This window comes from Ursus maritimus, unplaced genomic scaffold, assembly GCF_017311325.1.
Source record: "Ursus maritimus isolate PB19 unplaced genomic scaffold, ASM1731132v1 scaffold_5, whole genome shotgun sequence".
Lineage (NCBI taxonomy): Eukaryota > Metazoa > Chordata > Mammalia > Carnivora > Ursidae > Ursus > Ursus maritimus.
Genome location: NW_024426663.1, coordinates 51305394 through 51326824, shown reverse-complemented (window position 1 = coordinate 51326824; position 21431 = coordinate 51305394). Strand labels below are relative to the sequence as shown.

General features: G+C 39.1%; 1 protein-coding gene across 2 annotated transcripts in view; it reads left to right on the top strand.

Annotated features, from left to right (window-relative positions):
• ARHGAP26 (Rho GTPase activating protein 26) overlaps nucleotides 1–21431 on the top strand; it is a 413878-nt gene that overhangs the window by 244957 nt on the left and 147490 nt on the right. For both annotated transcript variants that reach the window (XM_040622289.1, XM_040622290.1), the window contains exons 15-17: nucleotides 13169–13256; nucleotides 14892–14950; nucleotides 16459–16564. In XM_040622289.1, the coding sequence (XP_040478223.1) occupies nucleotides 13169–13256; nucleotides 14892–14950; nucleotides 16459–16564 (253 nt within the window). The remainder of the gene's footprint in view (nucleotides 1–13168; nucleotides 13257–14891; nucleotides 14951–16458; nucleotides 16565–21431) is intronic.

Here is a 21431-nt window from a genome sequence, read left to right as displayed (position 1 = left end):
CACATGGATTTAAATGGCAAACAGATCAGATTTCACATATCACTGGCTGTTACTCATCCCCATGGAAGCCCAGACGTGCACTTGTTGAGACGGACTATCACTTAGGGTCCCTGTTCATTGTCTGGGCAGGGATACTTCTCTTGTTAATATTTGTCTTTTTTTTTCTTCTTTTTTTTTGCCATTCACTTTCTGAAAGTAGTTTACATACGTGAAGAAATCTCCTCTCTCATATTGTACAGAATGACTCTTCTCTCTTTTTCTAGAGAGCTCCTTGCTTCTTGTTGGCAAAACCCTATTCTGTTGCTTGTTACAGTGAGATATTTTGTTTGAAAGTGTGATTATTTATGAGGTACTCTTGCACTGAAAATCTGTACTTGGTTCAGATTTGCAGTGTGGTTAGTTTTTTAATAAATTAAACTTTTTATTTTGAGGTAATTTTACATTTATATACAGCTGTAAGAAATAAAACAGAGTTATATGTACCTTTACCCACTGTCCCCCAATAGTAACATCTTGCTACACTGTAGTAAGAGGTCACAACCAGGATATTAATACAGTCAAGATTGAGGATGGTGTCATCACCACAAGGATCCCTTGTGATGCCCTTTGATGCTTATCTCTCACCTCCTTCCCTTGCCGGCTCCTGATCTCTTATGCATTTCTCTGATTTTGTCAATTCAGGATTATCTCAGTGGAATCATATAATATGTAATCTTTTTGGGTTGGCTTTTTTTTTTTTTATTCAGCATAATTCCCTTGAGATAGTTCCAAGTTGTTGTATCAATCCTTTTTTTTTTTTTTATTGCTGAGTAGTATTCCATTGTATAGATGTACACAGTTTGTTTAACCATTCACCTGTTGAGGGACATCTGGGTTGTTTCCAATGTGGGTAAACTAGGAATAAAGCTGCTATAAATAGTTCTGTACAGCTTTTAAATGTGAACATAAATTTGTTTCTCTGGGATAACCGCTCGTAAGTTCAATTACAAGGTTGTACAGTGACACGGTGAATTTTTGAGAAATTGTAAAGAATTAAGATTTTAACAGGTATCAACCCTCAGTCTTGTATTTCTGATCAGAGTTGCGGATGTGTGGAGTGTATGCTTGTTATAGCAGATTGTCAGGTGCTAGAGCTGAAACTTTCGAAAGATTCAGTCCTTGTCTGCAAAGAGTCTGGTAGGGGGAGATATGCATGCATGAGAATTGTGATATAAAATGTGATACTGGCACCTAGGACGAGCTGTATCTGGAAGATTGAGTAGTGAAGGAGAGAACAGGAGAATAATTCAGATTCAGGAAATGAGCAGTAGCATGAGGGGCAGAAGTTAGGGTCAGTAGTGGCTATAGTAGAGGGTACTAATTTATTGTTTTAATTTTTGAAAGTGCTTGAGGCTGAATCAGGAGAGTTAAAACTGAAATGCTAAGATGGTCCCTTTTGTCAAGGAACTTGAATATTGTACTAAGAAGTTTGTGAGAGTTTTACTTCCTACAGAAAAAAAAAAAAAAGACACTATTAAAGGTTTCTAAGTAGTGGGGTACCTGGGTGGCACAGTTGGTTAAGCTTCTGACTCTTGATTTCGGCTCAGACCATGATCTCAGAGGCTGCAAGATCGAGCCCTATGTCATGCCCAGCATGGAACTTACTTAAGATTCTCTCTGTCCCTCTCTCTCTGCCCCTCCCAACCCCCAAAAAAGTTTCTAAGTAGTGATGCTGTATGTGTGAGGGATCTTTTGCACACGTAGTGTCAAGAAGACAATTCAGAACAATTTAAAGGAAAAATAAAAGGCATTCATTTGCTCACATAACTGCTCAGTCCAAGATGGCAGAAGCATAGCAAGATCTGGTGGCACCAATGACAGAGGTACCTTTGTTGGAGCCTCTCCCACTACTTTCTTCTGGCTTCCCATTATCTGTGATCTCTGCTTGTCTTGCTGTCAGCTGTTTTCTTTGTGGGAATGTTCTACATTGTTCAGGCTCAGCAGTTTGTGAATCTTACATCACTGAGTAGAGAGTATCTTTCTTGATAGTTCATGGTGGACTTTGATTGGCCAGCATGGGGCCATTCACAAAATTCATTTTTCAAACTCAAGGCAGTCACATGACCTACAGGAGATGGATCTGAATGGCTTGGATCCCTTGCCTATCTCCGGTGATGTTGGGGGAATGTGGTGAAGTGGAATAGGGAAGGGGTTAGTCCATAGCAGCCTGTGGACTGAGCAGAATTATTAAAAGAATGTTGGAGGAGTGCTTTCCTGAAATAATGGCTGCTGGGTAGATTTAAAAAAAAAAAAAAAAGTATGTCCAACACAGGTTTAACAAGATCAGACTGTAGTCTTAGGAGGGTAGCACTGGCAGCAATGGGGAACATGTATTTGATATGGAGAGACACGGAGGAAGAAGACAGTTGCAATAATTAAGCAGCACATAGCCTAATGAGGGCTGGACCAGGTGGATGCTCTGAGATTAGGGAAAAAAGGATCAAAATTATTGGAGAGAATCAACAGGACTTTGTAACCAACTGGATATGGAGCAGAGAGATTTCAAAGATGACAGATTATTATGTAAGGTGATACTAGTGAAAATAAATAGGACATTTTAGATGGGTTTGCTAGAAAAAAGAAGCACTTTAGCTCAGTTGTGCTAAGCAGAGTAGTGTGAAAGGATCTTGTTTTTATCACTTCTCTTAGTGGCTCTCAAACAAAATATTTGTCTTGTTCTCTTCTTCAGTTTTCCTGGGGAAAGACAAAATAATCATGAATATCTGAGAAATGTCAAAAAAAACTAATAACCAGCAGCTGAAAGTCACAAGGCCAGCTGCCTCTGCCAGGAGAACGTTACAGATAGGCTAGCATCCAAACTGAGGCTCAACCAGAACTGAGAGATGACCACAGTGCAAGATCTCATCAAAAGTGGAGAATGGTATCGTGATTCTCATGACCTGCTGAGGTACCCCGTTTGGATCTTGGAAGTGAGGAATCATCTCTTAGACCAGGAAGACTCCAGACCTGAAGGCAGAGCCCCGTCTCTGTTCCCTTGTGTGAACATGCTGCCCTCTTCATCAATCCCTGGTATTTGTATTAGGCTGGGTTAGCCAAGAGTGTAAAATCAATAAGGCTCCTCCACTGCAGAACCTCTCCCTGGCATGGCTGGGCTGAGTGTGAACCATTCATTTACTGTTGCTTTATTCCGTTTCGATTGGATGCCCTTTTAGGTGCTAGGCAATGTGTAGGATATGGACTATTTTTCAGAGGCTCTCAAAAGTGGCGTAGTGAGTTTTTATTATTGAAAGTATGGATTAGAATTAAGTAAAACCAGAGACTTCCTTTGATCACTTTGAGTTTACTTTGTATACTGTTAGTATATTAGAGGACTTGAGGTTGGAAGAGGAATCTTAAGGGCCAGTGCGTTAAGGGGCACCTGGGTGGCTCAGTTGGTTAAGCATCTGCTTTCAGCTCAGGTCATGATCCCAGGGTCCTGGGATGGAGCCCCATGTCAGTCTCCCTACTCAGCAGGGAGCCTGCTTCTCCCTCTCTGACTGCCGCTCTGCTTGCTTGAGTAAATGTGCATTTGCTCGTGCGCTCTCTCTCTCTCTCTCTCTCTGTGTCAAATAAATAAATAAATAAATAAATATCTTAAAAAAAAAAAAAAAGAACCAGTGCTTTGAGAACTTTTTCCTTCTATTGATTAGAATTCCTTAAGAAAGCTTGCTAGAATATCTCTTAGTACATGTGGTATAGCCTGGTGCTAGTGTCCTACCAACAACTACCCTTAACCCCCTTCCTCCTATTATTGGGGGCCCTTAGTCTGTGAGGAGTGAAAAGGTCTCAGGAACACTCGCAGATTCCTAGAAATAGTCTCTTCCATGTGTGTATTATTGTTTTTCCTGTCCCCTGAGTGCTAAGATAAGTTTTTCCAAATTTTAGCTCAACGTTTTTTAATACAAATCATCTATATGCTGATTTGTTCACTACATGTCTGTTTTCTCTTCCTGTACATCTCTATATTAATTTTTAAGTAACTTTTTTCTGATCAAAGGTTGTGAGGGGTGATTATAGCAAATTTGGAGAAATACAAAAAGTAGAAAATAGAAAATGAAAGTCTTGCAGACCAGAGATAACCTTTGTTGACCATTTTATCATACTGTTAAAGGTGGAATCACACTGTGCATATATATTGCTTTTTAATAGGTTATTTTTTTCATGTAACACTGAAGTCTATTTTCTGATGTCATTCAAGTTCTTCTGGAGTGTGAGGGTTTTGGTTTTTTTTTTTGTTTTTTTTTTGGCCATGTATTATGTAGATACAACTTTTTAATCAGTCCCTTATTCTTGGATACATAGACTGATTGCAATTTCTCATCATTCTAGAAAGCATGCAGGCAAACGTCCCCATAGGTATGCAGATGTTATAAAAGCATGCGTTTTGGAGTTAGGTTGCATTTCCACTGCTTATCCATTTGACTTTACACAAATTATTTAAACCTGTCTGGTCTTCTGTCTCATCATCTGTAATAATAACTCCTGCTTCTATAATAATGTGAGGATTAAAGGAAAGATGCATATGGGTTGCTGAGTCCGAAAAGCCTCTGCATGTTAGTAAATAAATGTTGGCTGTTGTTATTTTTAAGTTATATACTCATATTGAATGATTTACCTAGGGTTTGTTTTAAGATGTTGAATTGCTGGGCCAAGGTATGTATGTGTTTTCAGGGCCCTTAACTGATATCTCAGATTTGCTGTCAGCAGTTTGTAGAGGGCCCTGTACCTCAGATCCTTGCCATACTCTTTATTACTTTTTTCTTTGCATATAAATTACAAATATATATACTCAATGTATCTCTTTTTTATTTAACTTTGCGTTTCTGTAGTTCTGGGTGAAGTTGGACATTCTCCCTATGTTTCTTGCTGATTTATATTTCTTCTCTCCTGAATTGCCTGATTTTGTGTTCTTAGCCTATTTTTCTATTGGTACATTCATCTTCTGATGGTAAGAATCTTTCAGATGTGGAGGCTGTGTTACCAATATTTTTTTGCATTTTGTCATTTATCTTGAACTTTATTCATGGTACTTTTGTTTTTGTTTTGTTTTATGAATATTTTAAATTTTTACAAAGTCCATTGTTTTATGATATCAGTCCTTTTCCTAGATGAATTATGCCTTAAAAGACCTTCTCCATCTAGGAGTACAAAACCTTTTTGTTTTCTTCATATATCATCGAGAATATATTTATGTAAAATGGAAACTAACTCTACCTTTTCCTCAAATACCTATCTGATGGACCAATAACCATATAATAAAAAAATTTCTCCCCTTCTACTACTTTTTAGTATCACTATACAGTCTTTCTTTTATACATTTTGGGGTCTGTTGATGGAGTTTTTACATATATTTTTCCAAAGGAAAACAAATTCTCTTTTTGTTTGTTATTCTGCAGTTCTTGATTTTTAAAAAAAAGTATTCTTCATTTTTTACCTTTTTAAATTTTTTTTCCTGATTCTTTGCATGTTAACAAAACTCAAACTTGTACCCCATATCTGTGTCATTTATTTAAATTTCTTTTGGGGGTTGATTCTTTTTCTGTTTATAATGCAAACTTTAATTTTATAATTGAGTTTTCTGTGTCTTTACTAACATTACTCATTTAGCTGTTTTCATTTATACTTTTCAGCCATGACCTTTATTATTCCAGTCTATATCTTCTTACTTTGATGCCTTATTTCACAGTGTCTATTAGTTTTCTGAATTTCTTTTATAGTATAGAACAGGTGCTTTCTGAAATTTTGTTAGAGTGCTTTGGTCTTCATATTTTATGCCAAGTGTTTCATCAGCCTTTTAATCTTTTTAATCAAACCTGAACAGAGAGAAGTGTATAAATCTTTGCCATTAAATTCACTGGATAGGGTCTCCTTGTTCTACTATTTTCCTGAAAGCTGTTTGAATCATTCTGTGACATGAATTGGAGGGCTGATATATGTGAATCCATCAAACTTTCTGGTATTTTAAGATCTTTGTTTTAGTGTGGCCCTATAAGCCTAAATAGATTTCTCCTGATTCTGCTATTTGGTCGTGGTTCTGGGAGAAGTGGAGTTTATCCCGGGTTCATCAGAAGTCTGGTGTGGTTCTTGGCTGTCACTCGCGTCTTTCTTCTTGGACTTTCACCTTTCTGAATTCATTTCCCTTGATATAAAGGGATATCCCTACACTGCTGTCCCCAGTCTAATTTCACTGCCTGAATTTTGATCTCAGGACAATTCTGGCCACTCCTGAGAGCACCTTCCCCTCTGTGTGCTGGGGTGGGGTGGGGCAAGAGCAGTGATGCTCCCTGGGGTGTCTTGGGCTATGGTTTAGGGTGAGCGGAGGCCCACCGCCTATCACATGGTTCCTGCAAGTGGATTTTCCTCAGGGCTTCACCGAGTTCTGCCTGGTGGGTATTCCTCTGGTGACCGGCAAATGTTGTCTGGGAACCTAATTGTGCTTTTGACACTTCATTTCCCTTTTTTTGTGTGTGTGCATCTTTATTAGTATTTGACCATGGTGGTGAAGAAGTACAAATTCTATGTTGCTGTTTTTTGTCATCCTGTAACTTTTTTCTTTTTAACTCATGTTTAAAGTGTGGTTAGTGCTACAGAGAATATCTGGAAGGTATTAGACTACAAGGCTTTAAAATACCAAATTACAGTAGCATGCCTCACCCACTGGTCTCTCATCCCACCATGAGGTATCCTTCCTTATTCCTCTGAAACCTTGAATATTTGTCTTTTTTCTGTGCCCTTCTTTTGTTACATCCTTGTACAGCATAGCATAAATAAAGCAAGCAGAGATTCTTAAAGAAGAAATCCTAAAGTAATAGGATTCTTTATGTCGTTCTTCATGACAGCTTCTTAGGTCTGAAGGCTTGTTCACTAATGAGTGGAAGCAGCCCCAGACTTTGAAGACTGTAGCCTCATGGAAGCAGCAGTGCCATGCAATTCATTAACTTCCAATTTTACCCACCAGTAAAGGGGAATAGACAGATGGTGCAGGACTGGGACATGAGAGACTGTTGGGATAAAGGATTGATTGATCCTTCTGGGAGCTATTAAGGTCTCTATTAACCACAATCCTGAGTTCCCAGGGAAAGGAGAGCCCAGATGGAAGCTCACCTTCCTCTCTGCACATCCCACCATCACTTTTGCTTACTGGAATGCTACAAGCAGGTTCTCTTAAGACAGGGATTTAACACAGTAAGAGCTTTCAGATCTCCGTAGAGAAGTGGCTGTGGATACTCTGGATTCTTAGGCACTAGACAGGGGAGGTGATACAAGGTATTAAGATGTATAACTTTTATAATCAGAAAATACGAATTTGCTTATGAAATTGCTAAGTATTAAATCTAGTCTTGAAAGAATTACCTATAGGGTAAATGAAAAGTCTGATTTACATACTGGATAGTATATGTTTATAAACTTCTTCCTCAGAGATGTTATGGAGATAGAGAATGTGCAAGACCAGATTTTGAAGACAGTAAAAATGGGGCGCCTGGGTGGCGCAGTCAGTTAAGCGTCCACCTTCAGTTCAGGTCATGATCCCTGAGTCCTGGGATGGAGCCCGGTGTTGGGCTCCCTGCTCCACAGGAAACCTGCTTCTCCTTCTCCCTCTGCTCCTCCCCACTGTGCTCTCTCCCCCCCTCAAATAAATAAAATCTTAAAAAAAAAGAAAAGACAGTGAAGAAAATATAACTAACATTTACAGAAGGAAAACAAGATCACATGGTATTTCCTAAGGAATGACATACCAATGAGTGGAACAGACAAGAGCATCTAGAAATAGGACCCACACATATGTGGTCAGTTGATCTTTGATAAAGGTGTCAAGGTAGTTCAGTGGGAGAAAGGACAGTAACTTTAATGAATATATAGTTGGACATCCGTATGGGGAAAATTCCATCTTTATGTTAAACTATATCTAAAAACTAACTCAAAATGGATCATATTCCTAAACCTAAGAGCTAAAACTATAAAACTTGTAGAAGAAAACTTAGAAAATTTTGTTGACCTTGGTTTAGAAAAGATTTGTTAAATAGAATACAGAAAGTAGGAAACATAAAAGAAAAATCTGATAAACTTTATCCAAATAAAAAACTTGTGCTCTTTAAAAGTTACTAAGAAAAAAAAGCTGAGAGCTACAGATGAGAAACCTTTTGAAGATATCTCTGATAAATGAATTGTATACAGAATATATTAAAAATAACTCAAGTAACTCAGTAATAACAACACAACCAATTCAGTTTTAAAAATGGGTAAAAGATTTGAATAGTTTACCAGGGAAGATACACAGATGGACAAAAAGTGCATGATAAGATGAGCAACATCATTAGTCATTAAAGAAAAGCAAATTTAAAAAATGAGTTATTCCTTCATGTCTACTGGAACAACTAAAATTTCAAAATTAGACACCTGACTGTATCATGCGTTGATGAAGATGTGAAGCAACTAGAGCTCTCAGGTTGCTGTGGGAAAGCAAAATGACCCAAATGTTTTGGAAAACAATTTAGCAATTTCTGATAAAGTTAAACATACTTACTATGTGACCTTCCCTACATATTTTTACCCAATTCCACTTCTAGTTAGTGACCCAAGAGATGAAACTTTAGTCCATATAAAAACCTGTATGTAAATATTTATACCAGCTTTAGTCATAACAGTAAAAACTTGGAAACAACTCAAATGTCCATCACCTGATGAATGGATGGACAAATTGTGGGATATCCATAAAATTGATTCCTACCCAGTAATAAAAGGATCAAACTACTGGTACATACAACAACATGGATGGATTTCAAAAGTATTATGCTTTGTGACAGTGGTTGCCACGGGCTGGAGGTGGAAGGAGAGGATTGATTGTACAGGGGCACAGGGGGATTTTCATGGTGTTGGAAATGACCTTTATCTTGATTGTGGGTATTACATGACTATACATTTGTCCAAAATCATGGAACTGTGTGCTTAAAAAGGGTGAGTATACTTCATAAAGTTGGCACATAGGAGAGAATTCTCAGCCTTCCTCCTCATTAAAAAAGGCAAATTAAAAACAGGACTTTTTTCTTTTCTCATACTGGCTAAGAGCAAAGTTTGCATATGGTTGTCAAGGATTTGGGGAAAGAGTCACTCTCAAATGGTACAACCTCTGAGAGGTGGTTGAGAAATATCTTTTAAAATTAAAAGTGCATGTACTTTTTCAACTGGAAATTTTACTTTGAGGAATTTTTTTCTATAGGTAGGACATGTACAAGGAGACAGTAGCTTATATCATTGTTTATCATAGCAAAACTCAGGGAATAATCTCATTTCCATTAATGGGGACATTATGATACAGTGAAGTACTACCGTGAGGTAGATAAATTTGTGTGCTAATGTGGAACACTTTCTCAAGATACTGTTAAATGAAAATAGCAGTGCACAAAATGACATGTATAGTGTACTTGTTTATGTTTTGAAAAAGCTGTATGTATTTATATGCTTGTGTTTGCATACGCTGTTAGAGATAGCATATACATACATGGAACTGTTATTAATAGTTGCCTCTAGCACAGTAAAGGTTTACCTTTTAATGTTTATCTACTTGTTTTGCTTGAATTTTTTTTTTGCCATGTGCACATATTTTCTCAGTTAAAGAGAAAAAAAAATTAATTTGCATACAATTATAATGTATTCTTAGGAAATGTAGGAATATTTTTTTTTTTGCCATGTGCACATATTATTTTCTCAGTTAAAGAGAAAAAAAAATTAATTTGCATACAATTATAATGTATTCTTAGGAAATGTAGGAATACCTAGGTGGCTGATCCTGATCATTTCCTCCAGAATGTCGTGTTTTCATCAGCAACACGTTACTGGACTAGATGGATCCTTTTTTTTTTTTTTTTTTTTAAAGATTTTATTTATTTGACAGAGAGAGACAGCCAGAGAGGGAACACACGCAAGGGGAGTGTGAGAGTGAGAAGCAGGCTTCCTTCTGAGCAGGGAGCCGAATGCGGGGCTCAATCCCAGGACCCTGAGACCATGACCTGAGCCGAAGGCAGACGCTTAACGGCTGAGCCACCCAGGCACCTCTAGATGGATCTTTCTAATCCATCTGATCATTGTGATATTTCTGAGACTATCCCCGCCTTGTAACCACTGCTTCCAATCTGTCTCCTATTTTTCCAAATTCATGTGGGAGTAGATTCATGAAGAAATAAACTCATTTCACTTTACCCACAGGCTGCTTTCTGTACATTGGCCTGATCCTCTAGCTTAGGTCCATTGTACAGTGCAATGCAGTGGTCAAGTGAGTTGGTAGGGAGAAATGTACCGAGTTCAGACCATAATTGTAATTATGTCTTTGCATCATGTTTGGATGCCACCAGGAAGCTTCTTTAAGTGAGGGGGAGCATCGGTAAGGGAGGTGTGGAAATTGGCAGCACTTTCTGAAAATGAGGTGGTTTGGGAGGCTGTATTCAATTTAGTTGGGATATTAAATGAATTAAAATGGACGTGCTCAAATTCTGAGCCTTGCCTCATCGGTGCTATAAAAAGCCCTTTAGCCAGGCTGTAATCTGACTCTCTTCTCTGTAATGTTACACAATATTCCTATGGTTACAGAGCCCGAATAAGTGGAGGCTAATCATTAGTTTGCTAAATGTGGTCCGTGGAACAGTTCATAACTCCCAGACCTGCCAACTGCTGCTTGTTTAGTGTCGTGCTCACTCTTCTTTGCTAGAAGTTGGTTTGTTTCTCAGAGAAATGTACAGTAACGGTTGTCTCGCATCCAGGAACCATGCTGTATGGCAAATCTCCGTGTGTCCTGGGTTGGGGAGGGGGAAAAACGTCATGCTAAGCAAAGTTTTTTGGTATATACGCTTCCGCAGGAAGAAACCATTAAGGGAGTGAGAGATGACAAAGCAAGAAAAGAATTAAAGCGGCAGAGGTTTTGGTCATTTGGAGAATCACCCTTGGGTTGACTTTTCAGAAATTTGCTGTGATAGAACTCTATGGAGTTTACTATTCTGTGACCCTAGAAATAAAATCACACTCTTTAGGTTGTTCATTGTTTGTTTCATGTGACAAGACAGATTTCATTAATGCCCAGGGTCACCTGCAAACACAAAGATGTGCTGCCTTCAGGAACCAAACATTCTGTGAGCTGGGGCCTTTCTGCCTCATCCAGTATGTATCAGGGAGGGGGGTGCCTGGTTGGCGCAGTTAGTTAAGCATCCGACTCTTGGTTTCAGCTCAGGTTGTGATCTCAGGGTTGTGAGATCGAGCCCCGGAGAGGCTCCATGCTCAGCACAGAGCCTGCTTAAGTTTCTTTCTCCTGCCCTGCCTCTCTCAAAATAAATTAATAAATCTTTTTAAAAAATTAAATGTATCGGGGAACATACTTGGAGCAGTAGGTATCAGCTGGATTTGTGCCCTTACCTGGGGATTAGAGCCTAACTCCTTAATCCACTCATGATTACTTGGACTCTTTGTACTAGAATGAAAGTGGGTTCTTTCCCAATAAATAGAAAATATATTGTGCCCACTTGTGACTCATCCTCCCTTTCTAGTTGAAAAGCTGTTGACTCTGCAGGAGGAACCTCTTTTTTTCTTTGAGATTGCTGAGAAAGAGTCCAGTGGCTGTTTCTGTTTACCTGTTGTATCATTTAGTTCTCTTCTGATTGTAAAAAACAGAAAACCTGACCTCACCTGGCTTAAAGAAAAAGGGAATTTATTGGCTCACGTGATTAAAAAGGAATGGCGAGATACAAGGGCTCGACCCATGTCATCAAGACCGGCTCTCTCCGCTTCTCTCATCTCTGGCTTTGTCTGTCAGACTTCACTCTTGGGCTCTAGGTGGTGGCATCTAGAGGAGTTGGAGAACCTTCCAAGTACAAACCCAAAAGGAAATAGCAGAGAGTCTTCCCCCTGTTTCCTAGAAAGGTCCTGAAGTTCCCTGTGATCCAACTGGCTTAGGTCTTGGGTTCTCCCTGAACCAGCCACGGGGCCAGAGAGATGCTGTGCTTTGATTGGTTTGTCTGACTCTCATTTCCCACCCCTGGAAACATGGAACCTGCCCCCAAGCACGTGCAGTAGGAATAGGAGAAGGGGCGCAGCCTGACTGAACATGAGGTGCTGTAACAGAAAGAAAGGGGAGTGAGAGCTGGGAGGCAAATCATTAGTCTTGAGAAAGCTGGGTTCTGTCTTCACTGTGCTGAAAGACTTCCTTCTGACCACCTTGTCAGTGATGAGATGGGGCTGTGTGCTGCCCAGAAGACTAACTCTAGATCTCTTCCTTTATAATACCTGTGCATTTAAAATACACACATTTGTTGACGAGTCCACACAAGAGGAGACAAAAGAAGAAATGATAAGGAGCCAGTGTAATTATGGTGGTCCCCATTGCACTTGTTGCCTAAGGCAATTTAACAAAGTACATATAAAAGTAATGGAATCAAGTCATAGTTTAGAAAATACAAAAACAACAGTTCTCCCCCTCTAACCCAGCCACTATTTTAATTTTAAAGTATTTCCTTTCAGCCTTTGTTCATACAGGTTTCTCACAAACTTTCAAATCTTGGTTTGTTTGGATGTTTTTGCTTGACATTGCATGATATTCTAGGCATTTTCCATATTGTTGCATAGTCAGCATTATCATGTAAATGAAGTATAATTTTCCATCAGGGAGCCATGCCAAAATTAATCATTCTTCCATCATTGGACATTTAGGTTATCCTTTAAATTTTTTCTGCTTTTACAAAGAATTAGCGTGTATTGAACGTTCCTGGAGTATGTAACTTTGGTCTTGCTTTATCTTATTTTCTGAGGCTAGATTGTGAGAAGTGGGATTACTGCTTCAAAGGTATAAACATTTTTATGTCTCTTGATACATATTGCCAAATTGCTTTCAAAACTGTTGAATTTTATCTCTTCTGCCTCCAGCAGTTTATGAGGGGATCAGTTTCACTGCATTTTTGCCAGCAGTAGACATTTGGATTTTTAACTGTATTCTTAACTGAACCAGCAAAAAAATAGGTGTCGTTTTGTTTTAATTTGGCTTTCTTCGGTTAATAGGAAGGCCGAATGCTTTTATGTACTGTGCTTGTTTTTTAGCTGTATTTTCTCCTCCTGTTTACACATTGCCTTTTCTTTTTTTTTTTTTTTTTAGATCCCAAAACAGCTTCTGAAACAGAGACCGATATCTGTGCTGAATGGGAGATAAAGACAATCACTAGTGCTTTGAAGACCTATCTAAGGTAGGGACTTTCCATTAGCAGGGCAGGGTGCCAGCTTGTTATCATGCAATCAGGAAGAAAGCAGTTTTATTTCCAGCCTCCAGAGAGCTGTTGGGTGGGTGTTTGGATATGGAAACAGCTTATGTGTGGGTGCAATTAGCTCAGCTGGTCAAACCAATTGTAAGTCATCCATCCTTGATGGATTGCCATTTGCCATGAGTGATTCAAGAAGCTTTGCTCTTTATGAGAAGTTCCTATGATAATTAGCCTTTAACAGAACCTAAAATAGCGGTATTTCCTGAAATCCCCAAATACTCTGGTAAGAAAACAAGGAAGTGCATATCTCATTCTGTCGAAAATGCATGATTACATACATATCCTATGTATTTTGATGGTTTTGTGCATTGCGCAGATAGAGTATATTGCTGATATTAGTCCTTATATAGGAGAATTCAATGGCAGTCCTTTTTGACTCCTTCTGCTTGTATAGGAAAATGTTATTTTATTGGAGAAGAGACTCTCTATCTTGTAACAATGTACATGATATGACTCCTGTTTTCTGCCCCTCCCTTGGTTATTAAGGGAACAGGTGGTTCAGTTTCATGAAGTGACTGAAACTTGCCCTGAACTTGAAGGGTAGGTGAGGGTCCAGTCCCAAACCAAGAGGAGAACTATACTCATGAATTGCATAAGCATTTGTTCAGGTTTTGTGAAGATTAACTTGGCTCAAAAACAAAGGAGGGAAGAAGCCCCAGAAAAGGAATTGGTGATGCAAGTTTTATTAGCTATTGGAGAATTGATAGAAGGATCTTGAAGTCCAGCGTAAGATGCACAGCAAGTGATGATGAAGAGTCAAATTAGGGTTCTGAGGAGAATAAAGTAAAACCTGAGCCAAGAATAACTTATAGTCTGTTGAGAAGGTTATTATTTGGACTGTCAGAAAAAAGCTGAAGTTTACAGTTAAACACGCTCATTAAACGTATTGATTAAACATTCATACCACATATACCAACACTGTGGTTTACACAAAACCGTATCACAGAGGTTTGTATTTAGCACTTAATTTGTGCATGTTGATATTAATGATTAGCTAACAAACATTAAGTATGAAACATATTTTTAAAAAACTAGATAGAATTTGATTATATCGTGCTTAATGTTAGGGGTTCTAGCCCTCTGACATTCTGGAGCAACACTCGGCAGTGAATTTGCCACAAAAACACAGAAGTCTCTCCTAGTGTTTCCAGATGAACTGATTCTAATAACAAGCTGCTGGGAAGACAAGAATTTAAGCTCAGGTAATTACAAATGTTTAGTTAGTTGCCTTTTTCTCAGACACATCTTAAAATGCTCTTGTCAATGGGTGAATCACTGACTGAAAAGGAAATCTCTTGGTTTGTGCTAGACTTTCACATTAGCACTTTCCTAGTTGTAACTGGGAAACGTAGTTGTATCCATTCCCTTAAAGAAGAAAGAGCATGAAAATGTCACGGGAAATCTCAGGACGCTTTCAAAAGGGAAACTCAGTTGGACTAAGTTGAGTTGCTATTGTGTCCCTTGATCTTAGTCTGTATACAGTTGGGCAGTGTCTACGCTGCTATTTAGGGAGTCTGTTTGTTTTTATTAAGCTGACTGGTGTATATCTTTTTATCCCAGAATGCTTCCAGGACCACTCATGATGTACCAGTTTCAAAGAAGTTTCATCAAAGCAGCAAGTAGGTATTCTTTTTGCCAGAGTTTTAAGGGGGAAAGGAATACATTTTTTTCTGTTTCAAAGAACAGTCAGTATCCCAGAATAAATACTTTCTACCTTTTGTATTTTGTGTGTAAATACCTACACACGTGCTCACGAGATGGACACAAAATAGAAACGAAACCAAACTGCTATTGTCAAGGGTTCTGCTACCACATTGAATTTACAGTAGAGGAGAGAAATTTCAGAAGTGTGTTTTTGGGGTGGGGGGAGGAGAGAAAAGCAAGTTTGGCTTTCTAATTTTGATTATTGGAGTTCTAACTCCTTGGGTTTTTTCCCAGCCCTCGAGTAGCATTTTGCAGAATGAATCAGACTTCGCACATTACCTAAATTGAGCATTGGAAGTGTTTCCTTGAATATGACGCCATTTATATAATTTCCCAGTCCTCTTTCCATCATGGCTTCCATTTACAGCTTATGATCATTCTTCAGCTATATCATCCAGGTGCCTGGCGTCATATTACTGGTATTAAAATACATAGGGATTAGGTGCAAGCTACCCTAAGTATACTGGAATCTGTCTACGTAGGGCAGGCCTCCTGTAAGGGGCAGTAGGATTCTCTATCAGATTTAAATCTGGCATGAATCTCCACAGTGCTATTATGTCAATAGTCGCTGTGCCTCTCCCTGCTGCTTTTAAGTCCTTCAGAGTTTGTTTGTCCTGGTAGCTACTACTGGCCTAACTTAGTAGTACCTAATGTTCTGGTGGCCTTATCTTCTTAGAGTTGTCTCCTTAAAAGAAGGAGGAGAAAGACGAGAGAAAGCTGGGAGCGAAGATCGTGTTTATGTGATTTCTTTCTCAGAGAAATTCCAAACCCATAGCAGCCATTCTCTAATTAAACCTCACATCAGTCCTATAAATAGATGTGGTGAGCACTGTCAGTCTGTCTCCCAGAGAAATGAAGCCACTTACCCAAATTCAACCAAGCCATGGCAGGGTTTGATTGAGGTGACAGGTTTACGTACTTTATCAGCCATTTCTTTCTTCCACCGGCTGGTTGATGGTCACACATGACTTGAGAATGACTGGACATTGCCTTTGATTTGTTCGATGCTGTCTTGAGACATTGTTTTGATATTTGAGACCCTTGTAATGTTGTTCATGTACAATTTGTTTATCATTTGACGAGTGCATAAAGTTCCTTCCTTCCTTGAAATGAAGCCATCGTTCTAGGAAGCCAGCTGCTCCCAAGTTTCTGTCTGCTCTGAGTATGCAGTTGACTGGCTCCATTTCTCCCCGTCATCATTTTGGCTTGAATTCTTTGACAGTCATTTTTTTTAATGAACTGTTACAGAAAGCACCATTAAAAACACTTCTAGATCTAGCCATGAGTCCATAGAACAGGCTCTTAAACCTTTGAGAAATCCTCAGTCTGTTAGTGCCCAACCTTTGTTTTCCTTTGATTTTTGTTTTTTAATCTGATTTGGCTGTGACACTGATCAAATATTACCTCCTTCCTTCCTTTGCAGAGCTGGAAAACCAGGAGTCTCGGGTCTCTGAAATCCACAGCCTTGTTCATCGGCTTCCAGAGAAAAATAGGCAGATGTTACAGCTGCTCATGAACCACTTGGCAAAGTAGGTTTAAGACCAAATGCTGCCCTCTTCTCACCCCTAGAAAGTTCGTGTCTTAGCACTAAAGCTGGTCTCGGTTTTGCTCAGGTTTCCCTCTCCTGCTCTTGCATCAGGAATGCTGAAGGCTTAGGAAAGAAATGTGTGAAATGTTAACTGCAATGGGTAACAGCAGTGAATGCCACATGGTCCTTACAGAGGAGGCTGAGGAAGCGCCCAGGGTATCAGGCCACCAGAGAGGTCAGGGGGCTTTTGCTCTTGTGATGACCGAGGGCAAACAGGAATATGTCGTCCATGATAAGCAGGTCACTAAGCGGAGTTTTCAGGAGTTGTATGTTCTTATGATGATCAGAGACAAATAGGAATATGTTGTGGGTTTACAGACCTGGGATTTGGAGTAAAGAGGCCCGCATTCTAGAGTCGACTGTGTTCTTAGGCCATTTAATGAGCCCTGGACAAGCCATGGACCCCTCAATTCCTTAGTTTCTTCATCATTCAGATATAGATAGTAGGCTCCCCTTTATTTATCTTTTAAAAGTTACATGTGTTAAAACCTAGGGAATAAAGAAACTATCTTTGACAAATGCATCCTTGCCCTCTGAGATAAGCAAGGCATTCAGCATGGGACCTGATTGTCCTGCTAAGAATATTTACTCTTGGAATGGTTTTGAATTTTTGTTTGTTTGCTGTTGCTGGACCCTTTTGGGAATGGCCTTCCTGACTTCCCTTGCTGTATCAATGACGACGTGTGTATGTTCTGACCTTCCATTGACTTGGATGAATGTTCTTGGTTGGAGACTGGAGTATAAAAAAGACAATACAGCAGCTAACTTAAACTGTTAAGCCGTACACTGTACAGAACTGATCAATGTGTTATGCATTGGGTCCTTACCCATACTTTCCTCATGCCATCAAGTCATTTCTTTGGGGTAAGTTGATAGTCGCCTGAGGAAGGTTGTGATCGTTTGTTTTCATATTTCTACCAAGCATGTTGATACTGCCTTGTGGAGAGAGAGTATATGTATTACCATAAAGATTTCCAGAGATCTTAATTATGAAGAAGCAAGAGTGTTTAGCATGTTGGTCAAAAGCAATAGGCAGAGTCAAGGATTGCTCTGTTATTGGTCAAATGTTTTTCTTGCCAGGCGGTATCAGGACTGCATGTTCAGAAACACTTAAGCATAGCAGAGAACATGCAGGCTTACAAGGAGAATGCCCGAAAAATGTCAAAGAATCCTGATGAAGTGTGTTTAAAATAATGAGAACTGGGTTTAAAAAGTAACTCCAGATGCTCTGAGATGACGGTTTGGTGCCTATTCCACACAACCTTGTCAGGCATTTGTTCAATAGAAAAGCTGGTTTAGATCTTAGTTACAAAACTTTGCACACTTGAAGGGTCTTTACTGAAACAGAGAAAGTTCTGGGTACATGCTCTGGCCAAGTATGTACGGGGCTGCTCATGGCTGCTCTGTTATGGCCACTAGGCTTTGAGCCTCCTGGGAGCAGCTGGAGGAGAAGGCTTCGGAACCAGCAGAGAGCAGTGGGCTTTTCAAGCTGTGGAGTAGTGATGAGAGCTTAACTGAACTGAGCATGACTGAGAGTAAATGGTGATCCAGCAGACTCACTGCTGCATCTGCCTATTTGTAAAGTGCCCTGAGGATTGTTAGAAATCTTAAAAAGAGGAAGAAAAAGATTAAAAAAACAAAACAAAACAAAAAACATCGAAAACTGTCAAGGTAGATCTTAAACACTTGAGCCTATTTATGTCTTGGGGGATGGTTCGCTTTCTCCCTCTTGTCTACCTCTGTGTTCCAAACCCCATTAAATTCAGTCCATCTTTGTCCCTGACCTAACAAGGAGTACAACTGGAATATGCAAGTGACAGCTGTGACCTTGACTTTTTGCCTTCTAACAAATTTAAACCAACTTTGTTGCCGGAGTTACTTATAGTATAGCATTTATGGAGATTATGTCTTGTCTTTGATTCACAATCACAATGATTTTCTTTGGTTCTATGAGGTTGTGTGGCATTTCTTTGTTCATTTAATCCTTACGGAATCTACATAGAAGCTATAGTGTGAGTTGGTCAGAGCTGATGATAAAACACACAGACTTAAGTTCTCAGTAGGCTGTGTTCTTGGTCTCAGAAGATCGGGATTAAAAGTGTCTTGGACTCTCATGCATAAGAGACTATGGACTCTGAGAAACAAACTGAGGGCTTCAGAGGGGAGGGGGGTGGGGGATTGGGATAGGCTGGTGATGGGTAGTAAGGAGGGCACGTATTGCATGGTGCACTGGGTGTTATACGCAACTAATGAATCATTGAACTTTACATCAAAAACCAGGGATGTACTGTATGGTGACTAACATAATATAATACAAAAATATTATTATAAGAAAAAAAAAAACGAACCTAAAAAAAAAATAAAAGTGTCTTGGAGGAGATGGGTATAAATGTGCGTTGCTCAGTCGGGTAAGGAGTATTTATTTAGTTCTGAAAAAAAATGCTTTGGCACCCAGAGGAGTTCTAAGATTCCATTTAAATGCTATATTCTCATTTACAGCACTGTCCTATTTTAAAATTGACCAGGGAAGGATAGTTAACTTGGGATAAGGGGTTTGTCTGTTTGATTCCAGTTTTCTCAGTTTCAGACTTACCTTCTGATATGCCTGATCTATTGTTCCTCTGGTCCACTTACTTAATAGTCAACTTCCTTCCTAAGTTTTGGTTTCAGGGGTAGATCTGGTGGAAAACCCGTGTTCACTGCTCTCATTACTTACCCTGTCCACCCTGTGCATCTCTCAGTTGCTTGGTTCAAAGGGAAGATAATTTGTATTGTGCAATTTTTAAAGTGCTCATTTGAAACACTTTCCAAAATTGATTTCTTTTAGCTACGGAGAGGAAGTTAAGACATTTTATATTTAATCCCAAGTAGAAATATATTCAGAGGGAAATAAGTCTTGGGGGAAGGGATAAAATCTCAAAGCTTCCAAGTAAATGATTACCAGGGTGCATCCAAATCACAGAGCTCTTGGGTTTGTTTCAGACCTCAGAGAGAACATAAAAATTATAGGCAACTCTGCACATATTTTTGTTGTTCCAGCTTAAATCTACTATGATAATTAGATGTTTTCTATTTGGATCCTGGAATCTAGTATACAATCTGGAGTCACATGCCTCAAAGCACAGTTAGACTCACCTGGGGTCTTTGTTTACAATTGACACTGGGGGACCCCACCCCTGCCCTACTAAATTGGACTCTCCTTGGGAATCTGTATGTCTGGTTTATTTCCCAGGTAATTAGGAAGAAAACAGTCTTTTAAGAACCACTGGCCAAGAGAATGGGCTGTATGCAGAGATTTTCTAGGAGAGAGAAATGGTATTGAGTGGAAAGGATTGGGATTTAGAAATGTAGGACAAAGAAGCTCAAAGCAATGAGTTCAAAAAGGACATTTCATAATCAAATTACTAAAAAAAAAAATCCAGTTTTGATTTCCCATATCCTTACAGTTTGACATTACATTAAATTGAGTGTTCAGCAAATGGTTTTGTTTTAAAATCATGCATAAAGCATTTCTGATGATAAAGAAAATGGTCCCCAGCTAGCTCTGGGATCTTGTGGAAATTAGTCAACCTCTCTGAGCCTCAGTTTTCTGCATTCCCTTCTAATCATGTGATTCTGTGTTGTTATCAGGTAAAAGGAGTGGAGAAGAGAAAAAACTCCCAATATTATAATTGTAGAAAGAAAGAGTAGATGAATAATAAAGACAAATTTCATGGTATTTTCCTAATGTTTACATATTATGGTGACTGCAAGTATGTTTCATATCCCCACACATACCATTCATAGTGGCTCATTGTCATTTTATTACAGTGTTTATGCTGCATTGGGAGGATTTCAAAGGACTCTCCATGCATCAGGAGTGGCTATTAAAAATACCTTTTCACAGCTGGTTTTCCCAAAACACTTACTGAGAAATCAATCTTAGTCTCTCTCTTTTTTTTTTTGAAGCAACTATCCTTTGTTGCTAGGATGTTGTCAAAGGGGTAGAGCCCTTTTCTTGCTCCTGCAAAGAGGTATTGTATCATTTAGGATGCTCTGGGCTGTAAGAAATGGAAAATCCAATTCAAAATGGTTTAAACAATAAAGGAATCTGTTTCTCATTACACAGAATCAGCCCTAAGGGTTGGTTAATTTCTTGGCTCATGAAGTACTCAGGTTATTTCTATGGTGTTGCTCACAGCCAGCATCACTGTGCTGGCTAGGTCAGGGTCATAGATGTTGTATTGCATCCTTGCACATAAAAGCATTATTTTTTCTTTGCTTCTCTTTTTAAGACCTATGAAGTTCTCCAGACTTCCCACCACATCTTACTGATTCGAAGCAATCTCCAACAAGGGGAATGGGGCCACCATGATTTTTTACACCAAATAGGATTTCCCTGGATCACTGGTGGGAAGCCTGGATACTAGTATAAAAGCAGAGCACTGAATAGGCAGTGCCTAGTGCTTACTGCAAATAGTCTTGATAAAATAAGATTCAACAGAGAGCATTAAATCTATTGAATGATCTTCTCGTGGTGTGCTAACTCGATTAAGACATATGGGACCGATAGGCCAATTTGGGAGGAAAGAGGAATGCATCTGCAGTATGGGCACACGTACACTAAAATTCTAAGATTTGGGGGGTGGAAGGTGAGAGAGAGAAATGAGGAGGACAAAATCAACTTTAGTCTCATTGCCACTTGCTAATTCCTATTGTTCTTTTCATTATTCAATCATCAGATGTTTATTTGGATGATCTGTTACTTGTTGTGGCTTTGCAAAAATGACAAAATTCTGTATATTGTAGAAATCATAAAATGATTTAGA